This window comes from Leguminivora glycinivorella, chromosome 8, assembly GCF_023078275.1.
Source record: "Leguminivora glycinivorella isolate SPB_JAAS2020 chromosome 8, LegGlyc_1.1, whole genome shotgun sequence".
Classification (NCBI taxonomy): Eukaryota; Metazoa; Arthropoda; class Insecta; order Lepidoptera; family Tortricidae; genus Leguminivora; species Leguminivora glycinivorella.
This window is the reverse complement of record NC_062978.1, coordinates 2446490-2470172: the sequence shown is the minus strand read 5'-3', so window position 1 is coordinate 2470172 and position 23683 is coordinate 2446490. Positions and strand designations below refer to the sequence as shown.

Here is a 23683-nt window from a genome sequence, read left to right as displayed (position 1 = left end):
GCAGCCTAGCACGCGACGCGCGGCGGCGGCGCGGCAGCGGAGCTGCTCCGCCGCCATGATTTCTTGTGGTTTTAGAATACGAGTACGTTACTCGATAGTGTAAAATGGCAGGAAAATTAGACATTCATTTGACATGATAACGCGAGATTGTGTCACATCATTAGTACAATTAGAAAAAGACGCGCATGTCGCGCCGAATACTGCCGCGTTAATCATGTGCTATAGCTAGCACATTTATGAGGGCCATAAATCACATAAATCCGTCACTTTCATTCTAATGTTATTTTTTGTAAGCCATACGTGTACATCTTATCTGATTAAATCGGCTCACAAATAATTATCAAGTAAAAGTAAAATATTCTAAGTCAAACCGGGGATCCGGCAGACCACGTCGGCGATGGCGGGATAACTTGGACTCCTTTTTGAAAGATTGGCCAGATGTTGCTCCAAACAGGGATGAGTGGAAAAAGAGGGGGGAGGCCTTTGCCCAGCAGTGGGGCACATTATGCTCTAAAAAAAAAAAAACATATTCTAAACAGTCAAAAACCCACAGAGGCTCTGTTCACTCGCTGCTCGTTGCACGTACCCCCCCTGCGTTCCTATTACGTATTTCCTAGAAAATCCTGTAATTGAATTTAACCATAAATTCAAAGCATTCAGTAGTTAATATGAAATATAGATATGGGTTATAAATACGTAGTTCACAAACGAATTAATTAACATAACATAATTACATACATACATACAATCACGCCTGTATCCCATGAAGGGGTAGGCAGAGCCCATGAAACTACTCAAGTTTCAGTGCCACTCTTGGCAAATAAGGGGTTGACAGAAAACGAAATTGTGACATTGCAGTGACAGATTGCCAGCCTTTCGCCTACGCCACAATTTAACCCATATCCCACAGTCGCCTTCTACGACACCCACGGGAAGAAAGGGGGTGATGAATTACATAACATAATTAAAACTTAAATATTAAATTTTAATGTAAAAATTTTAGTTAAGTTACCTACAAACGGGTCCACGTAAAAGTAACGTGAGTCACGACTTCTTGTAACGAACTAACGAATTGGGTGTTTATTTGAACTACAGCTGCAAATGAAAGGATATATGCATACATCAGGAAAGTAACACTTATTTAGAGTTAGATTATCACTTGAACCTGCATCGTGAATAAATGGAACGTGCCATAAAATCGTGACTCATATACTCTTTCCGCGGATTGACCTAAACTACAAACTACTTTTACAATTAATTTATATGCCTCGCATTTCCTGCCGTTAATTTGTTACCAGATCACTAGCTGTTTCGAAGATGTTAGCGTGGTAAACGCAGGTACTAGTATCTATACAGTATGTAAACTAACGAAAACCATTTACTGTAACCCGTAAATGTCCAGGTGATACTGAGAAAATTTTACTATGGGATCAACCCCGAAATCACGAAAATATCTTCTGACAGTTTCATAGGTAGTTTTATTTTATAGTAAGTATTTCCTATGGGAGAGTAAATTTTTATTTCGCGTTTTGGGTGTTGGTCCCATAGTAAAAGTTTCTCAGTATCACCTGCACATTTACGGGTTACAGTAAATGGTTTTCGTTAGTTTACATACTGTATATTTATTGCTACGTACCTAGCACACGAGTAGCTCAGTAGGCCTAGCACACGATTGCCGCGAGAGTATGTCTCCGCGAGATAGATGACACGTCTTCTTCTAACTGCATTAATGGCATAAGGACGGGTAGTCTATCTCGCGGCGACATACTCTCGCGGCAATCATGTGCTAACCCTGCTGATAGCAGATAAAATCGCGCACCTCTCACCGCTTCACCGATCTTCCCTAAACGCTTTTGTTTCACGGCTCATGGAAAGCAGTCAATGGCCGCGTCCGCTCAAAACGTCAAACTTCGCGCCGTCGCCGCACAATGGCGCCCCGCACAAAGCTTAACTTGCAGCCAGTCATTAAAATTTCGTTCTACATCTTTTCCATTACGCGTTGCAGACAAAAAATAGCAAAATAAAAAGGGACAACTCCTAAAAACAAAAGTCGGCAGGGAGAACAGGAAATAAAGTTAATTAAGAGCGGCGAAATCGACTGAGTTGCGGTGGAAATTGGCCCCTTTAAAAAAGAGACATTTGTAGCAGAGGTATTGCGCTTAATTTTTGTGACAAGTGAAACAAAAGAGGGAGTACTGACTGGGTGCGGTAGGAAGACGCGGGAGGGGTGAGATAAGGTGTTATCGGGCGGTTCCGGCGCGGGCGACGGGCGACGGCGGCCGCTGGCGAGTGCTGAGTCGAAGCCTTTTGTGCGGCATCGAGGGATGCGTTCGCGTGACGTTATCGCTGTGACGCCTTCACTGACCTTTCCACTCGCGATACTCTATTTCGTTCCTTAGACATTTTATGGAGGCCGCTTTCCGGCTCCTTAATCAAAGTAATGATAATCACGATTAGGATCTTGTTTTTGGGCCGAGGCCGAGGGCTAGTTAATTCGTTTAGAACTTTGTTTACGGTTAACGCCGTGTCTTGCGTGGGCGACGGTCGCGCGACCGTCGCCGTCGCGTCTCATACTTCCGTATCGATAAGGTTTGATTTCGTATGCGTCGCATCGCCGTCGCGCGACCATCGCGCGACCGTCGCGTCGCCCACGCAAGCCACGGCGTAACACCTCAGATTTATAAATAGGTGTGTAAGTGCCTACATATACTACGGGTATATAATATACAAAGTGGGCCTGAATAATCCGAAAGATTTTAATAGTGTTCGTTTGTTTCCTGGCCACATTAAGTTTAGACTAATAAATAAAATATTCAAAAAAACCTCCAAGACTTTGTGCTTTGATATGACTTATTAAAAGGCCATGTAAAAATATTAAAAAAGGTACACAAGAAAAATCTTCAAAAATTACAAATCTCATATACACCGTGTTATTTTTGTTTTCCGTTAAATTCGACACGCGCTTAGGTTAATCATCAGGGACCACCCTGTATATCGATTTTTCTTAAATTCGAAAAAAAAAAAATTCATTTCCATGCATAAATAAATGGATTAATCAGTGTGATAGGACCCTAATTGTAACATTAAAGTCATTGTCAAGCGCTTGACGGCAGATGTCAAAATAAATGACATTAGGAAGTGGTAAGGGATGCCACACACGTGTTCAGTAATTAAATTATTTTTTTTAAATAATTTGATATAAACCGTAAACGTTAAGAGGCTAGTTTCTTAGAGAAATTGATTGTATTTGAACTAAAGAATCTTCCCTTAAAGTTTATTTTTTTTGACATGTACATCAAAAATACATGGTTTAAATCTTTTAGGTTATTCAGGCCCACGCTGTATAGACTATAATTATAACAATAACGAGCGTCTGACTAATATTATTATAACTGCACGATTGTAACTGTATCCGGCCGTGTTACAGGCATATTCTGATAGACGCGCAAATCGCGCAATATGTTGATTTGAGACTTGTGCCGATTATGCTTGTGCATAATTACTGGGAAACATCTACCAACGTATAGTGTTACCCTCTCTCTCAATTACGATATTTTCAATACATAAAAACATCGACACAAAGGTTTGATTTGCATTATGTTTTAAATTCTAAGCAGAAAAAAGCGCATGTTTGGATAGTCAAAAAGATTACTTTCTATGGATAATTTAAAAATAAATAATGATGCTACGGTGCTTCTGGCGGCAAGGGGGTTAACCTGGGGAGGTTATGTTAATCATAATGCAATTAAATATATGTTTTATATTTAGTTAATAATTGTTAATAATTGTAAAATACTCTAACCTAGAGAACGAAAAGAAATAAAGCAATTACGATACTCTCTAAGTCCAAACACCGGCATAGCTGAAGTACCAAACAACACAGCTGTGAATACAAAGTGTCAAAAACATGTATAAACACCTTAATGTACAGACAATGTTCACTGCCAAGGAGTGGAATCCCTTGCCGGCGGCTATATTTCCAAGCTCATATTAACCCGGCAACTTTCAAATCAAGAGTGAACAGGCATCTTCTGGGCGAGCTCACTCCATCGTAGGCCACGTCTTTGCCGTTGGCTAGTCTGTGGCCAAGAGTACGCCCATTTATAATTAAAAAAAAAAAACAATAAAGTATACATATTTTTGGCACTTCGTCTATATTCACAGCTGTGTTGTTGACTGTACCATGTCTTGAAACCTGATCCCACCTACGCCTAATTAAAGTGTCGCTACACTGTTTTGCGATAGATACACGCCAATTAGCCGGCAATTAATACAAACAGGGTTTAGTAACCAAAAACTGATTGGCATCGATATCACAATAGGTAATTGGACCGATGGAAATAATAATGATACCGCGAATCTGTTGTTTCAGATTTTTGTAGTCTGCATTGTTGTATCGATATAGGTATCTATTATTGAATAATATTTTCAGAGGAAAACAGTTACTTCTCCTTATCAACATCCCATTCCCCTCTTCGGATTTGGACAATATGTATACCTAATATTTTTACATAATTTGATGTATATTAACCATACCTGTAGCTGTGTTCTGTCTAAATAGAGACGCGAAGTTCAAGCAGAACTGTATGCGTAGCCGAATGCAAAAACGCTCACGAAACGCACACGATAATATCTCTTTTGTAGCTATCTATCTCTATCTCTCTTGCGACAGAGCCAGACTACCTTTCTGCGGCGTTTCGGTGGCGTTTCGAGTCGTATAAATGCCATTCGGCTACGGGGCCAGGGTGGCTAGCCGAATGGCACAATCGCTCACGAAACGCTCACGAAACGAAGCGCTAGTAGATATCTATCTCTATCGCGCTTGCGTATTGGCGCGACAGAGCCAGCGGCGTATCGCTTTCGTTTGGCGTCGGAGAAATGCCATTCGGCTACGGGGCCTGGCGCGTAGTACCGTATGTAATTTTTTGACATTCGTAAAAATTGGGAGTGAAAAACTGTTTTCATGTTTTAATAAATTCTTGTAATTTTCGTAACAGAGCCATTTTTTTCAAAGTTGTCCACCCACTGTCCACCTCACTTTTTTTTGGATTTGTAAATTTTTATGTGGTTTTCACTCAGAATCGCGAGCTCTTTCAATTCTAATAGGAGAAAAAAAGTGTCTCAAGGTTTTTTACCCATTCCGTTACCATTTTTTCATACATTTTGTATGGCGGTAACGGAATGGAAGGTTTGAAAAATGTATGGAAAACTTGGGACAATTTTTTTCTCCTATCAGGATCGAAAGACCTCGCGATTCTAAGAATGTATCGCGTAAAAAATACCCATGTTACAAAAAAAGTGGGGTGGACAACTTTGAAAAAAATGGCTCAACAGAATATGAAATTTCGATTCCCTATCCTGTTAAGAGGACATCTGATGTCCAGTTAATAAAGTTGCGACTGCTACGAGTTTTGCGTAGGCAATCGGTTCTATGCGAGAACAAAATTAGTAAGTAAGTAAATATTTATTACGAACCATGGTCTGTACAATTGGTGTTACAATATGTATAAAAAGTTTCACATGGACCCCGGTGTAGCAAAGTCCTTATAACTTGACTGTAGTTAAAATAAAATATTTTATACCATGCACGAAATAAAGAGAAACATGGACAGAAGTTATTTTTAACTCTAATTTCTATTTAATAAGTCACAGGTAGAAATATAAAGTGACTAAGTTGACCGTGCCGTCACTCAATTCGAAATCATATATAGGTAAATTCCACACTACCGAGTCGTTCAAATTCGTTTTGACAGTTCTTAAAAAGAATCTGATTTGACTAGGAGGCAAGTAGCCTACACTGAGAGAAAGCATTGTGAATTCAACAAGTTCGACTTGTTGCAGGTTTATCAGTTCAATCAGAACTATTTTAGTAAACGAAATAAATCACAATATTGATGGTACAAGTCGAATTTGTTCGAACAACAAGGTCAAACTTGTTAAAAAATATTTGATTGAATCAGCCAAACATATGTTTAAAAAAATATGTGTCATGTTGCTTTTATAAAATCGACTTGTTGATTCAAAAATATTGCCAATTAAAATGACAAGTAACTTGTAGAATGAACTAGTTACACAAGAAAATCTAACTTGTTGTTTGAAACAAAGAGCACGTAGGCGCTATTTTAACCAAAAAACTTGTTGAACGAACATGAAAACTGTTTGTTTTTTCTCTCAGTGTATTGACAAACTTGTTATTGTTACAGGTTCTGCGTGGGCGATCGGTTCTACCTGTGCGAGAACAAGATTCTGTGCGAGTACGACTACGAGGAGCGGCTCGTGTTCGCCAACATGGCGTACAACCCGCCGCCGCTGGCGCACCTCAAGCGGCAGACCACGCACCTCCCGCCACCGCCGGTAACTTTTCCTTACTTTACTTACTCCCGCCGCCACTGGTAACTTGTCGGGCCAACTGTATGGGCAAAGCCTGACGCCGCGTCGACGTCGCGTCTTTTTCCGTACAGTTGGCCCGACGCTACGCTCGCGAGACGCTAGATGTGGGGGGACCCTAACTTTTCCTTACTTTATTATCTCCCGCCGCGATTGGTAATTTTTCCTTACTTTATTTTCTCCCGCCACCATTGGTAGCTTTTTATTACTTTACTCTCGCCCGCCGGCAGCTAAGCGGCAGACCACGCACCTCCCGCCGCCGCCGGTAACTTTTCCTTACTTTACTTACTCCCGCCGCGACTGGTAACTTTTTCTTACTTTACCTATTTTCTCCCGCCACCACTGGTAACTTTTTCTTACTTTACCTAGTTTCTCCCTCCGCCACTGGTAGCTTTTTCTTAATTTACTTTCTCCCGCCGCCACTGATAATTTTTTTTGCTTGATTTTCTCCCGCTGCTACTGTTAACTTTTTCTTAGTTTATTTTCTCCCACCGCCACTGGTAACCTTTTCTTACTTTACTTTCTCCCTTCACCACTGGTAAATTTTCCTTAATTTACTTTCTCCCGCCGCCACTGATAAATTTTTCTTACTTGATTTTATCACGCCGCTACTAGTAAATTTTTCTTAGTTTATTTTCTCCCGCCGCCACTGGTAACTTTTCCTTACTTTATTTTCTCCCGAAGTTACTAACTTTTCGTTACTTTTAAGGAATATTATCGTATCGTGGGCGTGATGACTGTAGATACTCATCATCGTGAGATGTGTTATAATATAACATGTCAATTTTAATCAAATATGTTATTTGAGGCTGCCAGTTGAAATCGTAACAGCGTCCACTGCTGGCATCTGCCGCCGCTTTTAAAAATTCTGTTTATTTTTCTGTTCCGATTACTTGCCTTTTTCTCTATTAGGAGAGGGGTTTCGCCTTTCCTGGTTAATCATAAATATACAAACTGGCTAGTCTGTGGCCAAGAGTAAGCCCATTTATAATTAAAAAAAAAGACCCTGCAATAAATAGAAATAATTTAGATACTTATAATATTAGTGAGTTACCACTTAAATTTTAGTCTTACATTGATTTTTCTTTTTAGCAGACAAGCAACGCAATGGGGCTCATGAACGGCTCGTCTCGCGCCGGGGACCTGAACAATAACATGTCGGGCTCTTCCCCGCCCCTTTTACCGGGGCCCCGCACCTCAAGCCCCTGGGCCTGCCTGCGCCGAGCTGAGACTATCGCGCGTGAGACGCGGCGCATCCCTACGCCAAGTACCAGTAACACGTGATATGAGTGGCGGACACGTGATATCAGACGCGGACACGTGATATCACAGCGTGAGTGACTAGTGGACGTGCTATCACAGACTTAGTATACGTGGATACGTGATAACACGTTACACGAAACCAAAAATACGTGAAATTGAACGTGTAAGCGAACTTGATATTTAACGTTAATATTTGTTCAATAGTCGTAGGTAGAAAATTCTTTTTTAAGGTAATGCACATACATGGTAAAGCTGTTTTACTCATTTATGTACTATTGCGTATTCCACGTATGTAATTAAAGTATAATTATGACACATTGAAGATGAAACCATTGTTTTGTAACCTAGAACTCAAAGTGATTTGTGATTAGTTCAATTTATTGTACTTTGTATTTCAAATCATTCAAAACTGAACATGTCAATAATTTTCACGACATAAATAATGTAATAATAATTTTGGAATACTTACTTTATCACTTACTTTTTTGAGTTACTTGTATCATTATGATCTCATTCTTGCACTTTTGCTAAATTAATGTACCTAGTTTTAAGGCGTCATTTCAACAATATATTTTAATATTCAATAATCAGTTCAGTATAGTTCGAATCGTGTAATTTATTTCTCTTGTTAAAAGCAAAGTTCGATAAAAAAAATAGTTGGTCTTATAACTTGTTGTATCAATAAACTTCATTTCGATAAATCATCCTTAAAATTAAATTATTTATTGGACAAAAATAACACTAAATATTTTACAACCCATTATCCGCAACGCAGGCTTCGTCATGAGGTTACAGCCATAAATCAGCAACAGGCGTCGTCCTTACACACAAACAATAAAGCTATCCGCAACAGGCTTCGTCATTTACCCATATGTGGGTTATTGCAACAACAACATACGCGCAAACTAACTAGGACCCGCCCGAGTCGTACCGGGCCCAAAGGTTCCCATCACACTAGCAGCATTTCCACGCTGTATAGCCAATGAAATCCCCTGCACCAGATACGACCCGGAACGCGGATCGCAGCCCCTATCCCTAAGTCGGCGACCAAGTTCCCTAACAAAGGCTTTAGCCTCAGTTCCCCAGGGTCCCGCCGTCTCCACAGCAAGTGGCACAAATTTGTACATTGGTTCCAGGGCGCTGTACTTTGCGTGCTTGAGTCTAGCTGCAAACTCTGCAGCTGACCCAGCAGACTTAATTGTGAGGCCAAGGTGGGACGGAGCAAAAGTACTCACACACGTGGCGTCCCACAATAGGCACTGACCCTTCTGCCACGGAACCAACGTGAGTCCGTCTGGCCTCTTGCCGTCCGTGCGAGATAACCCGAGATAATCCTTAAAATAGGTACCTAAAGGTTTCCCCAAACCTATCGACGCGGAACCGGCTCTAGTCGATCAAAAATCGCTCGTTAGTACGTACGAAGGCGCTTACGCGTCGTCATCGCTGGACGCGAATTTTGATCGGCGAAAAGCGATTCGGCGTCGATTGATTTGGGGAGACCCTAATACAGTAACGTCGATATTATAAATTGTTGTGAACCAGTAAAATGAAAGAGAATCAAATAAATGTAACTGTATAGTTATTGTGTCAAATTGTATGTACATATTCTAGGTAAGTACTTAACACATTTTTTGTTACATGTACCTTTAGTGCCATATAAGCAAGAATCCCAAATTAAACAATTATGTTAGCGATCAAAATAATTAAGTTTGTCCTTAAAAATATGAATATTTGTTTAATTGAACTAAAAATAGTTCAATTAAATTAATATTCGTAGAGGAATCTCATGGCTAAGCCGAAAATTGTAGTTTTTTTTAAATTGCTTTGTTATTTCGTTTTGTATCTATAATGTATATTACATGTTAAGTTTATTATCTCTACTATGAACATTGTTATAATGTTTGTATTATTTATGTACATAAAGTATTATTGTAAGTAGACTATTGTACTGTAAAGTGATCATTATTAATGAATTAAATAGAAAAATGTCAAATATGTGTAAAATAAAATAATATGTCTAGTTCAAACAAAAAATAGTTTCTTTAGTAGGTAATGTGTTAGGGGTAAAACCGCAAATATTCACATTTCACATGGATTCTTGATAATCTGATTTGTTTAGGTATTTTGATCAGAAAATGCGAATAAGTGCGGTGCCCCTTTGTTCAATTTTTATTATTTCTGCATTTATTGTAGTAAGCATGGCTCGGACAGATCATTACAAAACCATAGCAAAAAAGTTGTAGGTAACTAAAAATAAAATATAAACATGTGTAAATTTTCTAAATGTTCAAAAATTTTAAGCTTTTTCTTTTAAAAAACATATATTTAAGCGCTAGTACGCAAAATTATTACGCCGTGGCTTGCGTGGGCGACGGTCGCGCGATGGTCACGCGACAGCGATGCGACGCATACGAAATCAAACCTTATCGATATAGAAGTATGAGACGCGACGGCGACGGTCGCGCGACCGTCGCCCACGCAAGACACGGCGTTAAAGTAGATACTGCCGTATTTTTTGCAATAATCTGTCCGGGTCCTGGTAGTAAGTTTCATGCATTCCTACTTGAGATGTTGCACTGGAGAAAAGGTGTCATGTACACATTTTGTTCGATATCAAGTGTCTCGGGTTTATGTAACCAATGATACGACCAAAGATGTAGCTCATTAAAACTTTATTCAAAGTCACTATTATGTTTTCTTACTTCACCCATATTTACCCTTAAAACTAGTGATGTGCTGTTCTCGGTAACTTTACGGTAATTTACCCTACAAATTGGGTAAATTACAGAAAACGGCAAATCACTATCACCACTTCACTAAAACCTAAAACTTACACTGGCGGCGAAGCCGGGAATCGAACCCGGGTCTCCAGCTATCGCGGCTGACGTGCTAAACCGTTACACCACCTCGACCACCCATCGACATTTCTCTAGTGTAGGTATGTTATCTTATCTCTGAAGGCTAGGCGTCTTTGACCAACTCTAAGGGCGAGCAATTTGTGCTTGCACCTCCTATATGAATCCTTTGATATAGCGAGAGAGATGGTGCTGCTATCTATCGATGTATGTAACAAATCAAATAATTTACGTGCTTTACTGCCTAAAAAAACATTTAACAAAATAATTTGATTTGTTACATAAATTTTAAAAAAGATATTCTAAAATGTTATCTACAAAGAAAATAAACTAAGAATACATAATAACATATGCACAACACAAACTAAACACAAATAAATCGTATCTTCCGTCAACAGACCATAAAAAACCGTAGAACCCTAATAAGTCGACTGAATAAAGAAAAACCGTGCGCGAGTAAAACGGGCATGAAATAAGAGTGAGTAAACTGATACCATCAATAAAAATATCAAAATATTTCAAAGGTTTGTCAGATTTAAAAAGACTTTGTTACATTGATAATTAGCTTTTAACTGAGCGCTCGGCTGACTTGTCGTACAGACTTAGCTACAGCACATAGACTAGACTTAGCTATAGCACAGTATAATAAAGAGTACTATCGTACAGTATAGCCACTCCCGCTCTCCGTTGAAAGTGCCGCCCACCCCTTCTCGGTTACCTCACAGTTACCGCCTGTCACGTGTACGCGTTCACCTACACAAGCTTAGCCTGTATGCTAGGAACGCGCCTCTATATATTTCATCGCCAGGCAGTGTCCGAGGTATGGCTATAGTCTGACACTATCTGAAATCCACAGGCCTTTCTCAAAACTCACTCAGATAGAGATTTATGAACCACACTAGAAAATGTTCGACCGGCATCGTAATCATGAGATGTTTAATCGATATGTGTATAAATTGATTTTTTGTTGTACAACAATGACGTCAGGTCAAGGGGTGCTAATTTCCTCAACACAATGAACAGCAAAAATGTTATAATGTTAATTGAATAATAAATGAATAATAATATCGGGCCTAAAGATGTGGCCTTTTAGGGTTATCAAAAAAATTACAGTAAACTTTGGTGAAACGGTCGATTTTTCATACAATCACGGGTACGCTATTTAGGAACATTTTTTAGATGGTGGGATGGAGAGTGCTGTTGATTCTGAAGCCAAAAACATTATTTGTGTCGCTTAACTTCAAACCTGGGTAAATCCATTCTGCTATAATGTTGACAGTCTTTTAGATCATAACACATATTTTTTTTGTATAATCAACCTTAAAGCAGAATTGATATACCCGAGTTTGAAGTTGTGCGAATTAGGTTTTGGACAACCAAATAGTGCCGATCGTATGAAATGTCTAATCGATATAAATTGACTTTCGTTGTTATAAGTAAGTACAATAATGACAGCGTCAGGTCAAGGGGTACTAATTTCCTCAATGCACTCAATGAACAGCAAAAATATTATCAGTGGCGTAGGTGAGCGGAAATTTGAAAAGGTCCTTCGGGGGAAAATGGTAAAGCGATCTCATATCGGGCATAAAGATGTCGTGTCGCGACCATGCCATTGTGGCGGCAGATAGCACCTGAGAAGTGAGCGTTGCTGGCGGGGTACCGTTAGCAAAATAGGGTAGTTTAGCTGGTTGCCGGCCAGGAGGGTGATTTTTGAATCTCGCATACGGGATTTTGTCACTAAAATACCGGTTGAAAACGGTGACTTGCCTATTATTTTCAGTGACAATTTTCTAAATTCGAACGCGTGAGACTCAAAAAATCTGTAATGTATCTTAATAGCCAGATTTTTTAAATAAATAGGTACTTACGGAGATGTTATCATTTTATTAAAGATTTACTACGTAATGGCCGAGAAGTGGCCGGTAAAGCGGCTAAATTAAACTAGTCAAAATACATCTCTATTCAACGATATTCATTTGAATGTGGTTTTTTATGCCTAAAGAGTCCGAATTATAAATTATATTTTTCTACTCGGCGAGTTTAATCTGTCAATTAGGACACCACAGACTAAACTATAAGTGCTGACTTTTTAGTGTTACATTACAGTTCACTTTTAGTTAACTGTAATAATTTCAAAAATAAAACTTCATACAAGTTCTTTACTAATTTGCGATACCTGGCAAATTTTTCTGCATCAGGAAACACGTTTTTTTATCTATCGCGTTATCAGAGACGGTTATTACAAACAATTGGTTGCCAGGTAATTCGATGTTGATACAACGGTGAACGCCGCTATTAACATTAATTTTAACTTGAATGTTGATATTTTTCGTCCATTGATGATGAAGATGACTCACAGAAAAAGTATTGTATACAATAGTGATACAATTAAGCTTTTCACTCTTGTAGCGTACTATTAGGCCACTCAGCAAGTTTCGTGGCCTAAACATGGTACTCGACTGAAAAGCTTTGTATTATATCACGATTGTATATAATACAATTTTGTGTTTTTCAAACGAAAATGCTTATTGCATTTGAAGCTTAAGGACACGTACATTTTGAACCGAACACCCTTTCCGCATACCGCCAAAACGAGAGCCTTTTACATAACCTATTCAACAAGAGAATTTTCTTCCCTGTTATGAGGGATCAAATTGTAATTTTTCTTTGCCAGTATAAAATATTTACGCAATAAAAAAAAGCCTATCTTTTTTTGGTCTTAGCGTACTATTTCCACATCAGCGATAATTAATATTGAGGAAAATAATAATCCTGCCTATGTGGTGACGGGTTAAGAATTTCACCACCCCTTTCTTCCGTGGGTGTCGTAGAAGGCGACTGTGGGATATGGGTTAAATTGTGGCGTAGGCGAGAGGCTGGCAACCTGTCACTGCAATGTCACAGTTTCGTTTTCTTTCAACCCCTTATTTGCCAAGAGTGGCACTGAAGCTTTCGTAGTTTCATGTTTTCTGCCTACCCCTTTATGGGATACAGGCGTGATTGTATGTATGTATGTATGTATGTATGTATGTATGAACATAATAATTTCGTCATTGGTGATGTGATAAGCAGTATGTTTGACATGGTAGCAAAATAACTGCCACCTTGGGCGTTTACACTTGAATCCCTTACCAAGCTCAGTATTCTATTTTTAACCCCTGACGCAAAAACGATGGGGTGTTATAAGTTTGACGTGTCTGTCTGTCTGTCTGTCTGTATGTGTGTCTGTCTGTGCCATCGTAGCTCCCGAACGGATGAACCGATTTAGATTTAGAGTTTTGAATGATTCACGTTATCATTAGATTTAGATTACCTTTTTTTTTTGTCTGAAAGCTGAGCATCATGATCACGGAAAACCGGTCCCGTGGATGTGTTCGAAATATCGGGAGCTCGACAAAAATCAAAAAGGTAATCACGGTCTATATCCCGGTCAATATAAGTCGATTTAGATTTAGTTTTTTTTTGTCTGAAAGCTGAGTTAATCGGGAGTATTCTTAGCCATGTTTCACGAAAATAGGTCTACTATGCGGTCGGGGTTTTTTCAAAATTTTAATTTTGTGGTTAGGTTATAATATTCCTTGTTACGCTCAATATTAGTCATTTTAGTCAATCAATAATAGAATCCTATGCATTGTTCTGGTTTCAATGTAGGTACGCCCTTTCCGTAAATAAGTATGTAATTTTGCTCCTTTGTATTCCAATTAGTTATTTCGTCACTACTTTTAAAAAAACTTGTATCTTCGTCTGTCAATGAAAAGAAAATTGCAGTAAATATGTATGGAATGCATGAAGACTTACTGCGTTTTAACTTTGAGGAGAAGCATGAGATACGAGATTTTTGAGCTTGATAAGTGTTCACACAACACAATATATATACGTTTACCCAAGTACTCGTACGAAGACCGGTTGACGACACATGACGTCACACACATACGTCACGGCTCCCCGCGCCGCGTACCTACATTAGACTGCACCTTACAGCCGAAGCGGCTACACATATATCTGTATAGATTCATTAAAATACCTAAACTACTTGTACCTAGTTATTAAGTTAATTAAAAGAAAAATAGTACTATCCTGGAGTTCTTCATTCTTCATAAGAAGATCTTACATTGAGGAGTACACCGAACATTTTGGCGACCGTGTTACTGTTGCTATGCGGGCGCATAGCACGAATCTGCAATCTACTTCACAAAGGAGTGACGGGAGAAACGGAGCTGCATTGTAACCACCGAGATCTAGAAGAGGAAGTGAAATACCTACCAGAAATTGTGATACCTAAGTGCCCAGTATTACCTAAAGTGACGTGTGCTGAAGCCGACTTCTAGAACAAAGGGAGGTTAGCCCGTTCCTTATCCTACCTATTTATTTGTTGTGTTAGCCCTGTAAAGCTTCGTTTGTGCGAGCAGATCTCATTTATTTATATTTAAGTGCATAATTTTAAAGCTAAAGTATCATTAAACTCGCTTACCTACTCAAGGTCGACGCACTTAGCAACAAAAAATAATCACTAGCTCACAGTTAAACCATATTTAATTGCACATTTTCCTTATTTACGTTGCTATCTGCTGTAAACTAAAAGTAAGATTTAGAAATACAAATTATTGGTATAATTTGCAATTGCATTAGCTATTTAAAATCGAGTTATAGGTATACCTACCTACATTACGCCTTTGTGCTTAAATATTGCATTCATTTTATGAAATTAAAGTTAATAATCGTAGAATCCTTAACTATCTTGCATCTCTTAGCTCATTTAGCTATTTCAAATAGGTTTGTTTACGTAAATTATAGTATTTCGGCCGAATATTCCAGGATAACCCGCCCTGCGCCCGCGCCGGCCTGCCATCGCCTGCGCCGAGTTGACCTAGTTCTATTGTCCTGGTTATCAGCCGGTGAGACGTACAGCTGTTTCGTATAAGGAAAACGTACATAAAGGTATTTATTGCACTTTTATTGAACGGCTTGACCTATATTTGTAATTAGTTTACAATATGACTGACACAGAATTGAAGGCAAAGAGAGCATCGATTAAGGGTCGATTAACTACATTTAGAAATTATTTAGATGAGTTTAAGAAATTAAAGCAGGTTTCTAAGGCAAATTTAAATGAAATTAAATTAAGATTACGGAAAGCGGACTTGTTATTTGAGGAATACGATAAGATTCAGACTAACATTGAAGTGAGTGAATCCAAGGTTAAGCAGGACGGACCACCGACCAGCGAGCCAGATTTTAGTGAGCGTGAAAATACAGAAAAGTTATTCTTTTGTGCAATTAGTCAGGCGCAGGAATTGATCGCGGCTAATGAGCCTCGCTCCTCGCTGGACGGGGGCCCGGACGACGACGCGCGTTCGTCCCGGAGCGGAACGGACGCGGGCGGCGTACGACTGCCTACTATACGTCTTCCTAGCTTTGATGGTTCTACCACGAAATGGTTAGAGTTTCGCGATGTGTATATATCAATTGTACACAACAATGATAATCTCAGTGATATTTGTAAGTTTCAATATTTAAAAGCATCCTTATTAGGAAACGCAGCGTCTGTTATCCAATCGTTAGAGATATCGGCGGCGAATTATACCGCGGCTTGGAAATTAGTATGCGATAGGTTTGATAACAAGCGCCAGCTTATTCATACTCACCTTAAGTCACTTTTTAATGTGTCTTTGTCAGGAAGGGAGACTGATAAGTCGTTGCGGTTTCTAATTGATCATGTTTTGAAACATTTGAGGGCTTTAAATAGTTTAGGTGAAAAAACAGATAACTGGGATACACTTATAATATTTATGTTTGCAAGTAAATTAGATACTGCTACTTGTACGAAGTGGGAGGAGTATAGGAATAGCTTAGCGGAGAATCCTACTTTGGACAATTTCTATGAGTTTTTACGTCAGAGGGCCGATGTGTTGGAAATGATTTCGGCGACTACTGCTAGCGAGAAAACAGATAATAAGCAGATTAATTATAAGCGAATGGATAAGGCGCAGAAATCATTTGTTGCCGCGGCAAGCGATTCTAACACATCGACCAATTCTAATATAAGTAATACGCGAGTTTGTCGCGTATGTAATGGGGATCATTTAATTTATAACTGTGAAAAATTAAATCAAATGTCAGTCGATGAGCGAAATGCATTGATAAAAACTTTAAAGGTGTGCATTAATTGTTTCCGTGGCGGGCATTTTGCACATCAGTGTAAGGCAAGTCCATGTGTTATTTGCAAGCGTAAACACAATACCCTTTTGCACAAGACTATGACGTCAGATAAACAGAAGGACGGAGGTGAGAAGGAGTTTGTGTCTGCGCCCGTAGCATTAACAGTCTGCAGTGATACTGAGGTATTGTTGTCGACTGCAATTGTTTTAGTTAAAAATGAAAAGACAAATACAATGCATGAGGCTCGTTGTTTTCTCGACTGTGGTGCTCAATCTAATTTTATCTCTCAGGCGCTGGCGGAGAAGTTAGGCTTGCAGGGTGAGGATGTAGATGCCAACATTACAGCTATTAAGGAAATATCCTTTGATGTTCAAAAGCATTGCAAGGTTGCCATTCAAGCGCGTAACAGCAAAAAACCTTGTGCGCGTGTTGATGCCTACATTCTCTCTCGGATAATGAAACCTTTGCCAGCAGAAGAAGTAGATATTTCTAACATTGAGATTCCTCAGAATATCACACTAGCAGACCCAGGCTGGTACAAACCTGCTGAAATAGACATATTAGTCGGCGGGGCGATATTTTGGGATTTAATCACCAATGGCAAGATTAAGCTTGGGCCCAATAAACCCCTATTGAAAAATTCTGTATTTGGATGGTTAGTAGTAGGACAAACGATGCTAAATAATAATATTAGCACAAGTAAAACGAAAACTGAGCATTGTGGTTTCAGTAGAGAAATACGCAATCAGCTAAGTAAGTTTTGGGAGTTGGAGGAGGTCCCAACTGTACCAGTGTTGTCCCCAGAAGAGGAGGCGTGCGAAGAACACTTCAAGAAAAACACACGACGCTTAGCTGATGGCAGATTTTGCGTCACGCTGCCCTTGAAAGATCAACCAGATGTTCTAGGTGATTCATATAGATTAGCAAGAAAACGGTTTGATTCTTTAGAGCAACGATTTAGAAGGCAGCCTGATGTAAAATCACAGTATGTAGATTTTATCAACGAATATGCTCAGTTAAATCATTTGTCAGAGAGCAAGAAGCCTGAAAAAGCCAACTTTTTGCCCCACCACCCAATTTTAAAGGAGCAAAGTGAATCTACAAAGTGTAGAGTCGTTTTTGACGCGTCAGCTCGCACTGATTCAGGCTACTCACTCAATGATATTCTCATGGTTGGTGCCACGGTACAAGACGACATTTTCTCTATTCTAATAAGATTTCGTCAGCACGTTTTCATATTCACAGGAGACATAGAGAAAATGTATCGTCAAGTTATCGTGGAACCTTCGCAGAGACATCTTCAAATGATATTATGGCGTGAAAATGAAGGCGAGCGCATGAAGTATCTAGCCCTGAATACTTTGACGTATGGCACGTCAAGCGCGCCGTTCTTAAGCACGAGATGTTTAGCCCAACTGGGATATGAATGTAGTGATCCTTTGATAAAGCAAGTAATTGTCCATGATTTTTATGTAGATGATTTAATAACTGGTACCGATGATGAAGGACAACTGTTAAAACTTTATCAAGGGGTCAACAACACGTTGAGTTCAGCTCACTTTAACTTGCGAAAGTTAAAAAGTAACTCTGAGCGATTTCTTTGTGAAGTTATGGAGACAAATAGTTCTCAGCAGGATAATTTAAAAATATCTAACCAAAGTAACACGTTAGGCGTAGAGTGGAACCCAAATGCTGACAGCATATTAATAAAATGCTCTAAAATTCCAGCGATAGATAACCATGTAAAATACACTAAAAGGGCCGTCCTATCTGTAGCTTCAAGTATATTTGATCCTTTAGGGCTGTTGAGTGTATGCGTTATTCTATGCAAAATCTTTTTGCAATCGTTGTGGTCACAGAAATTGGACTGGGATGAAGAGATACCCCAGGCACCAAACTGTATCTGGACCAGATTTATCAACAGCATTCATTATTTAAAAGAAATAAGTATTCCACGCCACGCCAGCTGTAGAAACGCAGTTGAAATTCAAATCCATGCATTTTCGGATGCCTCTTTAAAGGCATATGCAGGATGTATTTATTTAAAATCAGTAGATGAGTTAGGAAATTGTACTGTTCGGCTTTTGTGTGCTAAAACCAAAGTCACACCTTTGAAGGCCACAACTATCCCAAAATTGGAACTTTGTGCAGCTTTACTAGTTTCGCGTTTATGTGAAAAGGTTGTGCAAGCTTTGCGCTGTAATATCACAAAAAGATATTTTTGGTCAGACAGCAAAGTTGTTTTGGGTTGGTTACGCATTCCTACAAATAAGTTATGTACTTTTGTGTCACACAGAGTCGCTGAAATAAATGATAAGTGTTCGAATGCTGCATGGATGTATGTCCCTTCCGCTCAAAACCCCTGCGATCTTGCCTCACGAGGCGTGTTTCCAGATGAACTGCAGTCATTGTCGCTGTGGTGGGAGGGACCTGCATTTCTGCAGGATACAATTGATCAGTGGCCAGAGCAAACTGAAGCGATAGAAAAGCGTTTGCCTGAGTTACGTGTATGTGCGGCAAGAGTTGAAAAATCGACACAACCGATAATCGATATGTCAAATTATTCTAGTTTTCTGAGACTTAGGAGAATATTTGCATACGTGTGTCGATTCATCAATAGCTTGCTGCATAAACAAAATGGTGAAGCTAGCAGTTCAATAACCGTGGACGAGCTTGAGCAAGCAGAGTCCAAGTTAGCTTATTTGTCACAAAAAGAAAGCTTTCCTAATTATGAGAGCAACAATGGAAAGTCTATCGTTGGCTCAAGTAAATTAACTCCTTTTATTGATGACTCGGGGTTGATTCGAGTAGGGGGAAGATTAGATAATTCTGATTATGATTTCGATAAAAAACACCCTATACTCTTGGATGCTAAACATCATTTTACCAAATTATTATTTCGATATTTTCATTTTAAACTTTTACACGCGCCACCACAACTTCTTCTGTCAGTTATTCGCGAACATTATTGGCCTTTAAATGGCAGAGTACTTGCTGCACGTACTTATAATAGTTGCACTCGTTGCATAAGAATGAAAGGAGAAGTAGCTCAGCAAATCATGGGAAACTTGCCAGCTCAACGGGTTACGCCTGGACATGCGTTTGAGGTGGTAGGTACTGATTTTGCTGGTCCATTTCTTGTGAGTGACAGGAAAGGCCGTGGTGCAAAACTCCTTAAGAGTTACCTGTGCGTTTTTATAGATTTTAAAATAAAAGCAGTTCATTTGGAACTCGTAAGCTCTCTGAGCACAGAAGATTTTATTTTAGCATTGCGTCGCTTCATATCTCGACGAGGAATGCCTCGAGAGATATTTTGTGATAATGGGAGAAATTTCGTAGGCGCCAATCGTGAGATAGGCGAGTTTCTCAATGCTGCCTCCAGTTCTGTGTCAGATGCATTTGTAGACGATAAGATAGTCTTTCACTTTTCACCTGCGTACGCGCCAAATTTTGGAGGCCTTTACGAAGCAGCTGTTCGCTCAGCGAAATTTCATATGAAAAGGGCGTTAGGCAATACTCACTTAACATTCGAAGAGTTGACATCTTTGTTCGCACAGATTGAGGCCGTCCTTAATTCTAGACCCCTCTGTCCAATGTCATCCTCTCCTAGTGATTTAGTCCCTCTAACCCCTGGGCATTTCCTCATTGGAAGACCCCTTGTGTCGCTACCGGCACCAGATTTGCAAGATGTCAATCCTAGTCGGCTTCATCGATATGCGAGGATTGAACAGGCAAGGCAACACTTTTGGTCGAGATGGAGCCAAGAATATATCTGCGAATTGCAGCAACGTACCCGATGGCAGCAACGGCGCCCCGACATTAAGCCCGGTCAAATGGTCCTTATAAAAGACGAGGCCACATCACCACTGAAATGGCCATTGGGACGAATACAGGCAGTGTATCCTGGTAGTGATGGAGCAAGCAGAGTCGCAGACATACTCACCGCGAAGGGCACGATTCGACGAGCCATCAACAGGATATGCCCCTTCCTTGATGAAGACCAAGCTTAAAGCCAAGCTTTAAGAGGCGGGAGGATGTTCACACAACACAATATATATACGTTTACCCAAGTACTCGTACGAAGACCGGTTGACGACACATGACGTCACACACATACGTCACGGCTCCCCGCGCCGCGTACCTACATTAGACTGCACCTTACAGCCGAAGCGGCTACACATATATCTGTATAGATTCATTAAAATACCTAAACTACTTGTACCTAGTTATTAAGTTAATTAAAAGAAAAATAGTACTATCCTGGAGTTCTTCATTCTTCATAAGAAGATCTTACATTGAGGAGTACACCGAACAATAAGTGTATGGGAGCCTCGTCTGCCAACAAACCACAAAGTGGTTTGGCAGAAGATATGTAATAGGGTTAAGCTTTACGTTCTGAATAAACGTTTTATTTATTTATTTTTTTTTTTATTTTTCAAAGTAGTGACGATTTGTTACCTATGTCACCTTGTTTTGCCGACGCTACGCTCTCACACGGACATGCAAGACGAGAAAAATCATGCCAATTTCCCCGCCTCATTGTGGCCGAGCCTAACCTGATAGGTTCGCTATCAGCGCCATCCGACAGGGTACCTACGAAGCCAAGTGCATAAGCGCTTGCGACAATATCTTCATTGTACCCTAGCTATCTCTAGCGGTCTTCCGTATTGGCGCGATAGAGCGAGACTGCGTTTCGATCGGCGTCTGGCGTCAACGATTGTAAAGTGGGGACATTTTTTTTTCATTCCAGCCCCAACGTGTGATATATTGCTGGATAGGTATTTAAAGATAAATAAGGGTTTACTATAATCGTTTTTTGATAATATAAATATTTTCGGAAATAATCGCTCCTAAAGGAAAAAAAAGGCCCCCCCCGCCCCTCTAACTTTTGAACCATATGTTTCAAAAATATGAAAAAAATCAGAAAAGTAGAACTTTATAAAGACTTTCTAGGAAAATTGTTTTGAACTTGATAGCTTCAATAGTTTTTGAGAAAAATACGGAAAACTACGGAACCCTACACTGAGCGCGGCCCGACACGCTCTTGGCCGGTTTATTTTTGTTTTCCATTAAATTCGACACGTTGTTATGTTCATTATCAGGAACCAGCCTGTATAACATTTATAGTTAAATTCATAAAAAAAAATCATCGTTTTCTTATACACCGTGTTTCACTTAACACTAAAAACCTGAAAACAGTTTCTTCAGAATCGAGAGTAGAATCGATTGAGCTATATCTTGATGGGGGTAATATTTTTATTTAAATTAGTATTATTAGTTATTTTTTACGTGCCCATTCTATTGTACTCGTAATACAACATTGTGTATATCGCATTGCTAGAGGTTGTTTACCTTTTTCAGTATTTAGGGGTATTAATACTGGCTGGTTACTTGGACGATTATTTTTTTCACTACTAGTTTGACGTTGTTTGTCAGTTTAATCTTAATGTTTATCATGTCATAACAAATTGAACTCGTACCTAATTACAACCTTGTCATTCTGAATATTGGGTTTAAATTTGCTTACTGCGATTACCTGTCCAATTTGAAGTTTACTGTGAATACTGTGATAAAGCTTTAAAGTGATTTACAGTGAAATCTTAGCTGTCTATTGGTAAACCTTATGTCATTGCAGTAACGTACACAAATAAATACTCTTATGGTTTATGATGGTAGTTAGCAATTATTTTATTGAGTGTAGGTAGAGCTAAAAGTCAAGTAGAGCTGTACAGAAAATTAAAAATTCAATTTAAAAAAAGTAACGATCAGATTAAAAGATGAATACTCTAGATGAGTTTAAAAAAATAAAAATCAGTTGGGGTGTCTGAGGACTCTGAGGTTTTGAGTGATACCGGAAACACGTTGTATAATAAATGAATTAATCGGTGTGAGAGACCCTTAAGGATAACATTCAAGCTAGTGTCAAGTGACTGAAGGCACATGTCAAAATAAATAACATTAGGCAGTGGTAAAGGCTGTCACACACGTTTTGAGTAATTATTTTTATTTCTTTAATAACTCGGTAACCGTAAGTGCGTTTTCATATTATTTTCACATCCGATATGGGATGTCGGACCGATATCCCATACATTACAGGCGCCATTACTTTTTCCATTGAAATCCTTCTGACATCCGATATCGGAACGGATAATGTGAAAACGGACTAAGAGTTAAGACGCTAGTTTTTTAGTGAAATTAATTGCATTTGATCTAAAGTCTAAAGAACCTTCCCTAAAAGTTAACGGAATTCAATAAAAACAGGGTGTATATGCTATCGCGCCATCTTTCGTCGCGGCCGCAAACAGCTCGTTATCAGCGGCTTAGCCAGATTAAGAAACAACATTGCACGGTACCTAATCATGTAATTTGCATCGGACATCGCCATTGGAGCCCATTTTGGTGACTCAATTCTCCATTTAAGTACGAGTTAAATGTTTTTTAACGTCGCGATTTGGAAAGGGGCCTTTTCTTCCCTGCTACGAGCAAAGTGGCACTTTTCCGCCCTTCCATGTGGGAGCAAAGTGACTTTTCCGTCCAAGAACACGATTTTTTTTACATTTGAACATATACTCTTAAACACCGGTTGCAGAAAATACTTTTGTAAAGCTTATTATCATAGTAAATTGAGAAGAAGTGTCAAAAACCAGAATATTTACTAGAAACCATCACAAATAAAGACGTAATGCGTGAACAAACCTTTACAGCCTAGTCACTCGAGCGTTAACAACACAATGAGGTGCGTGAAAAATGGACGCACTAACTCTTCAATCTCGTATCTTACATGTCAAAAATATCGGAAAATCATCCTTACATTCGATACTTTTAAAGTTTAATAGCGTAGCGAGACTTGTGAGCTTTGAACAGGAAATGGTAGCAGTCGAAACAGACGGCCTAGCCAAAGTGACAATCGTTGAACTCGCGGTCGAAACGCACTACAAAGGCCTATTTCCCCACAGTGAAATTGATTCTTGTCACTGTAGCTTGGTCAACGAACGATTCTAGATGGAATGGCCGAAAGC

General features: G+C 39.3%; 1 protein-coding gene across 1 annotated transcript in view; it reads left to right on the top strand.

The window, feature by feature from the left end:
* LOC125228551 (LIM domain only protein 3) overlaps positions 1 to 7815 on the top strand; it is a 124220-nt gene extending 116405 nt beyond the window's left edge. Inside the window, 3 exon segments of the mRNA XM_048133161.1 lie at positions 6204 to 6354; positions 7483 to 7552; positions 7555 to 7815. Coding sequence (XP_047989118.1) covers positions 6204 to 6354; positions 7483 to 7552; positions 7555 to 7616 — 283 coding nt within the window. The 3' untranslated portion in view covers positions 7617 to 7815.
* The last annotated feature ends 15868 nt before the right edge of the window (positions 7816 to 23683 follow it).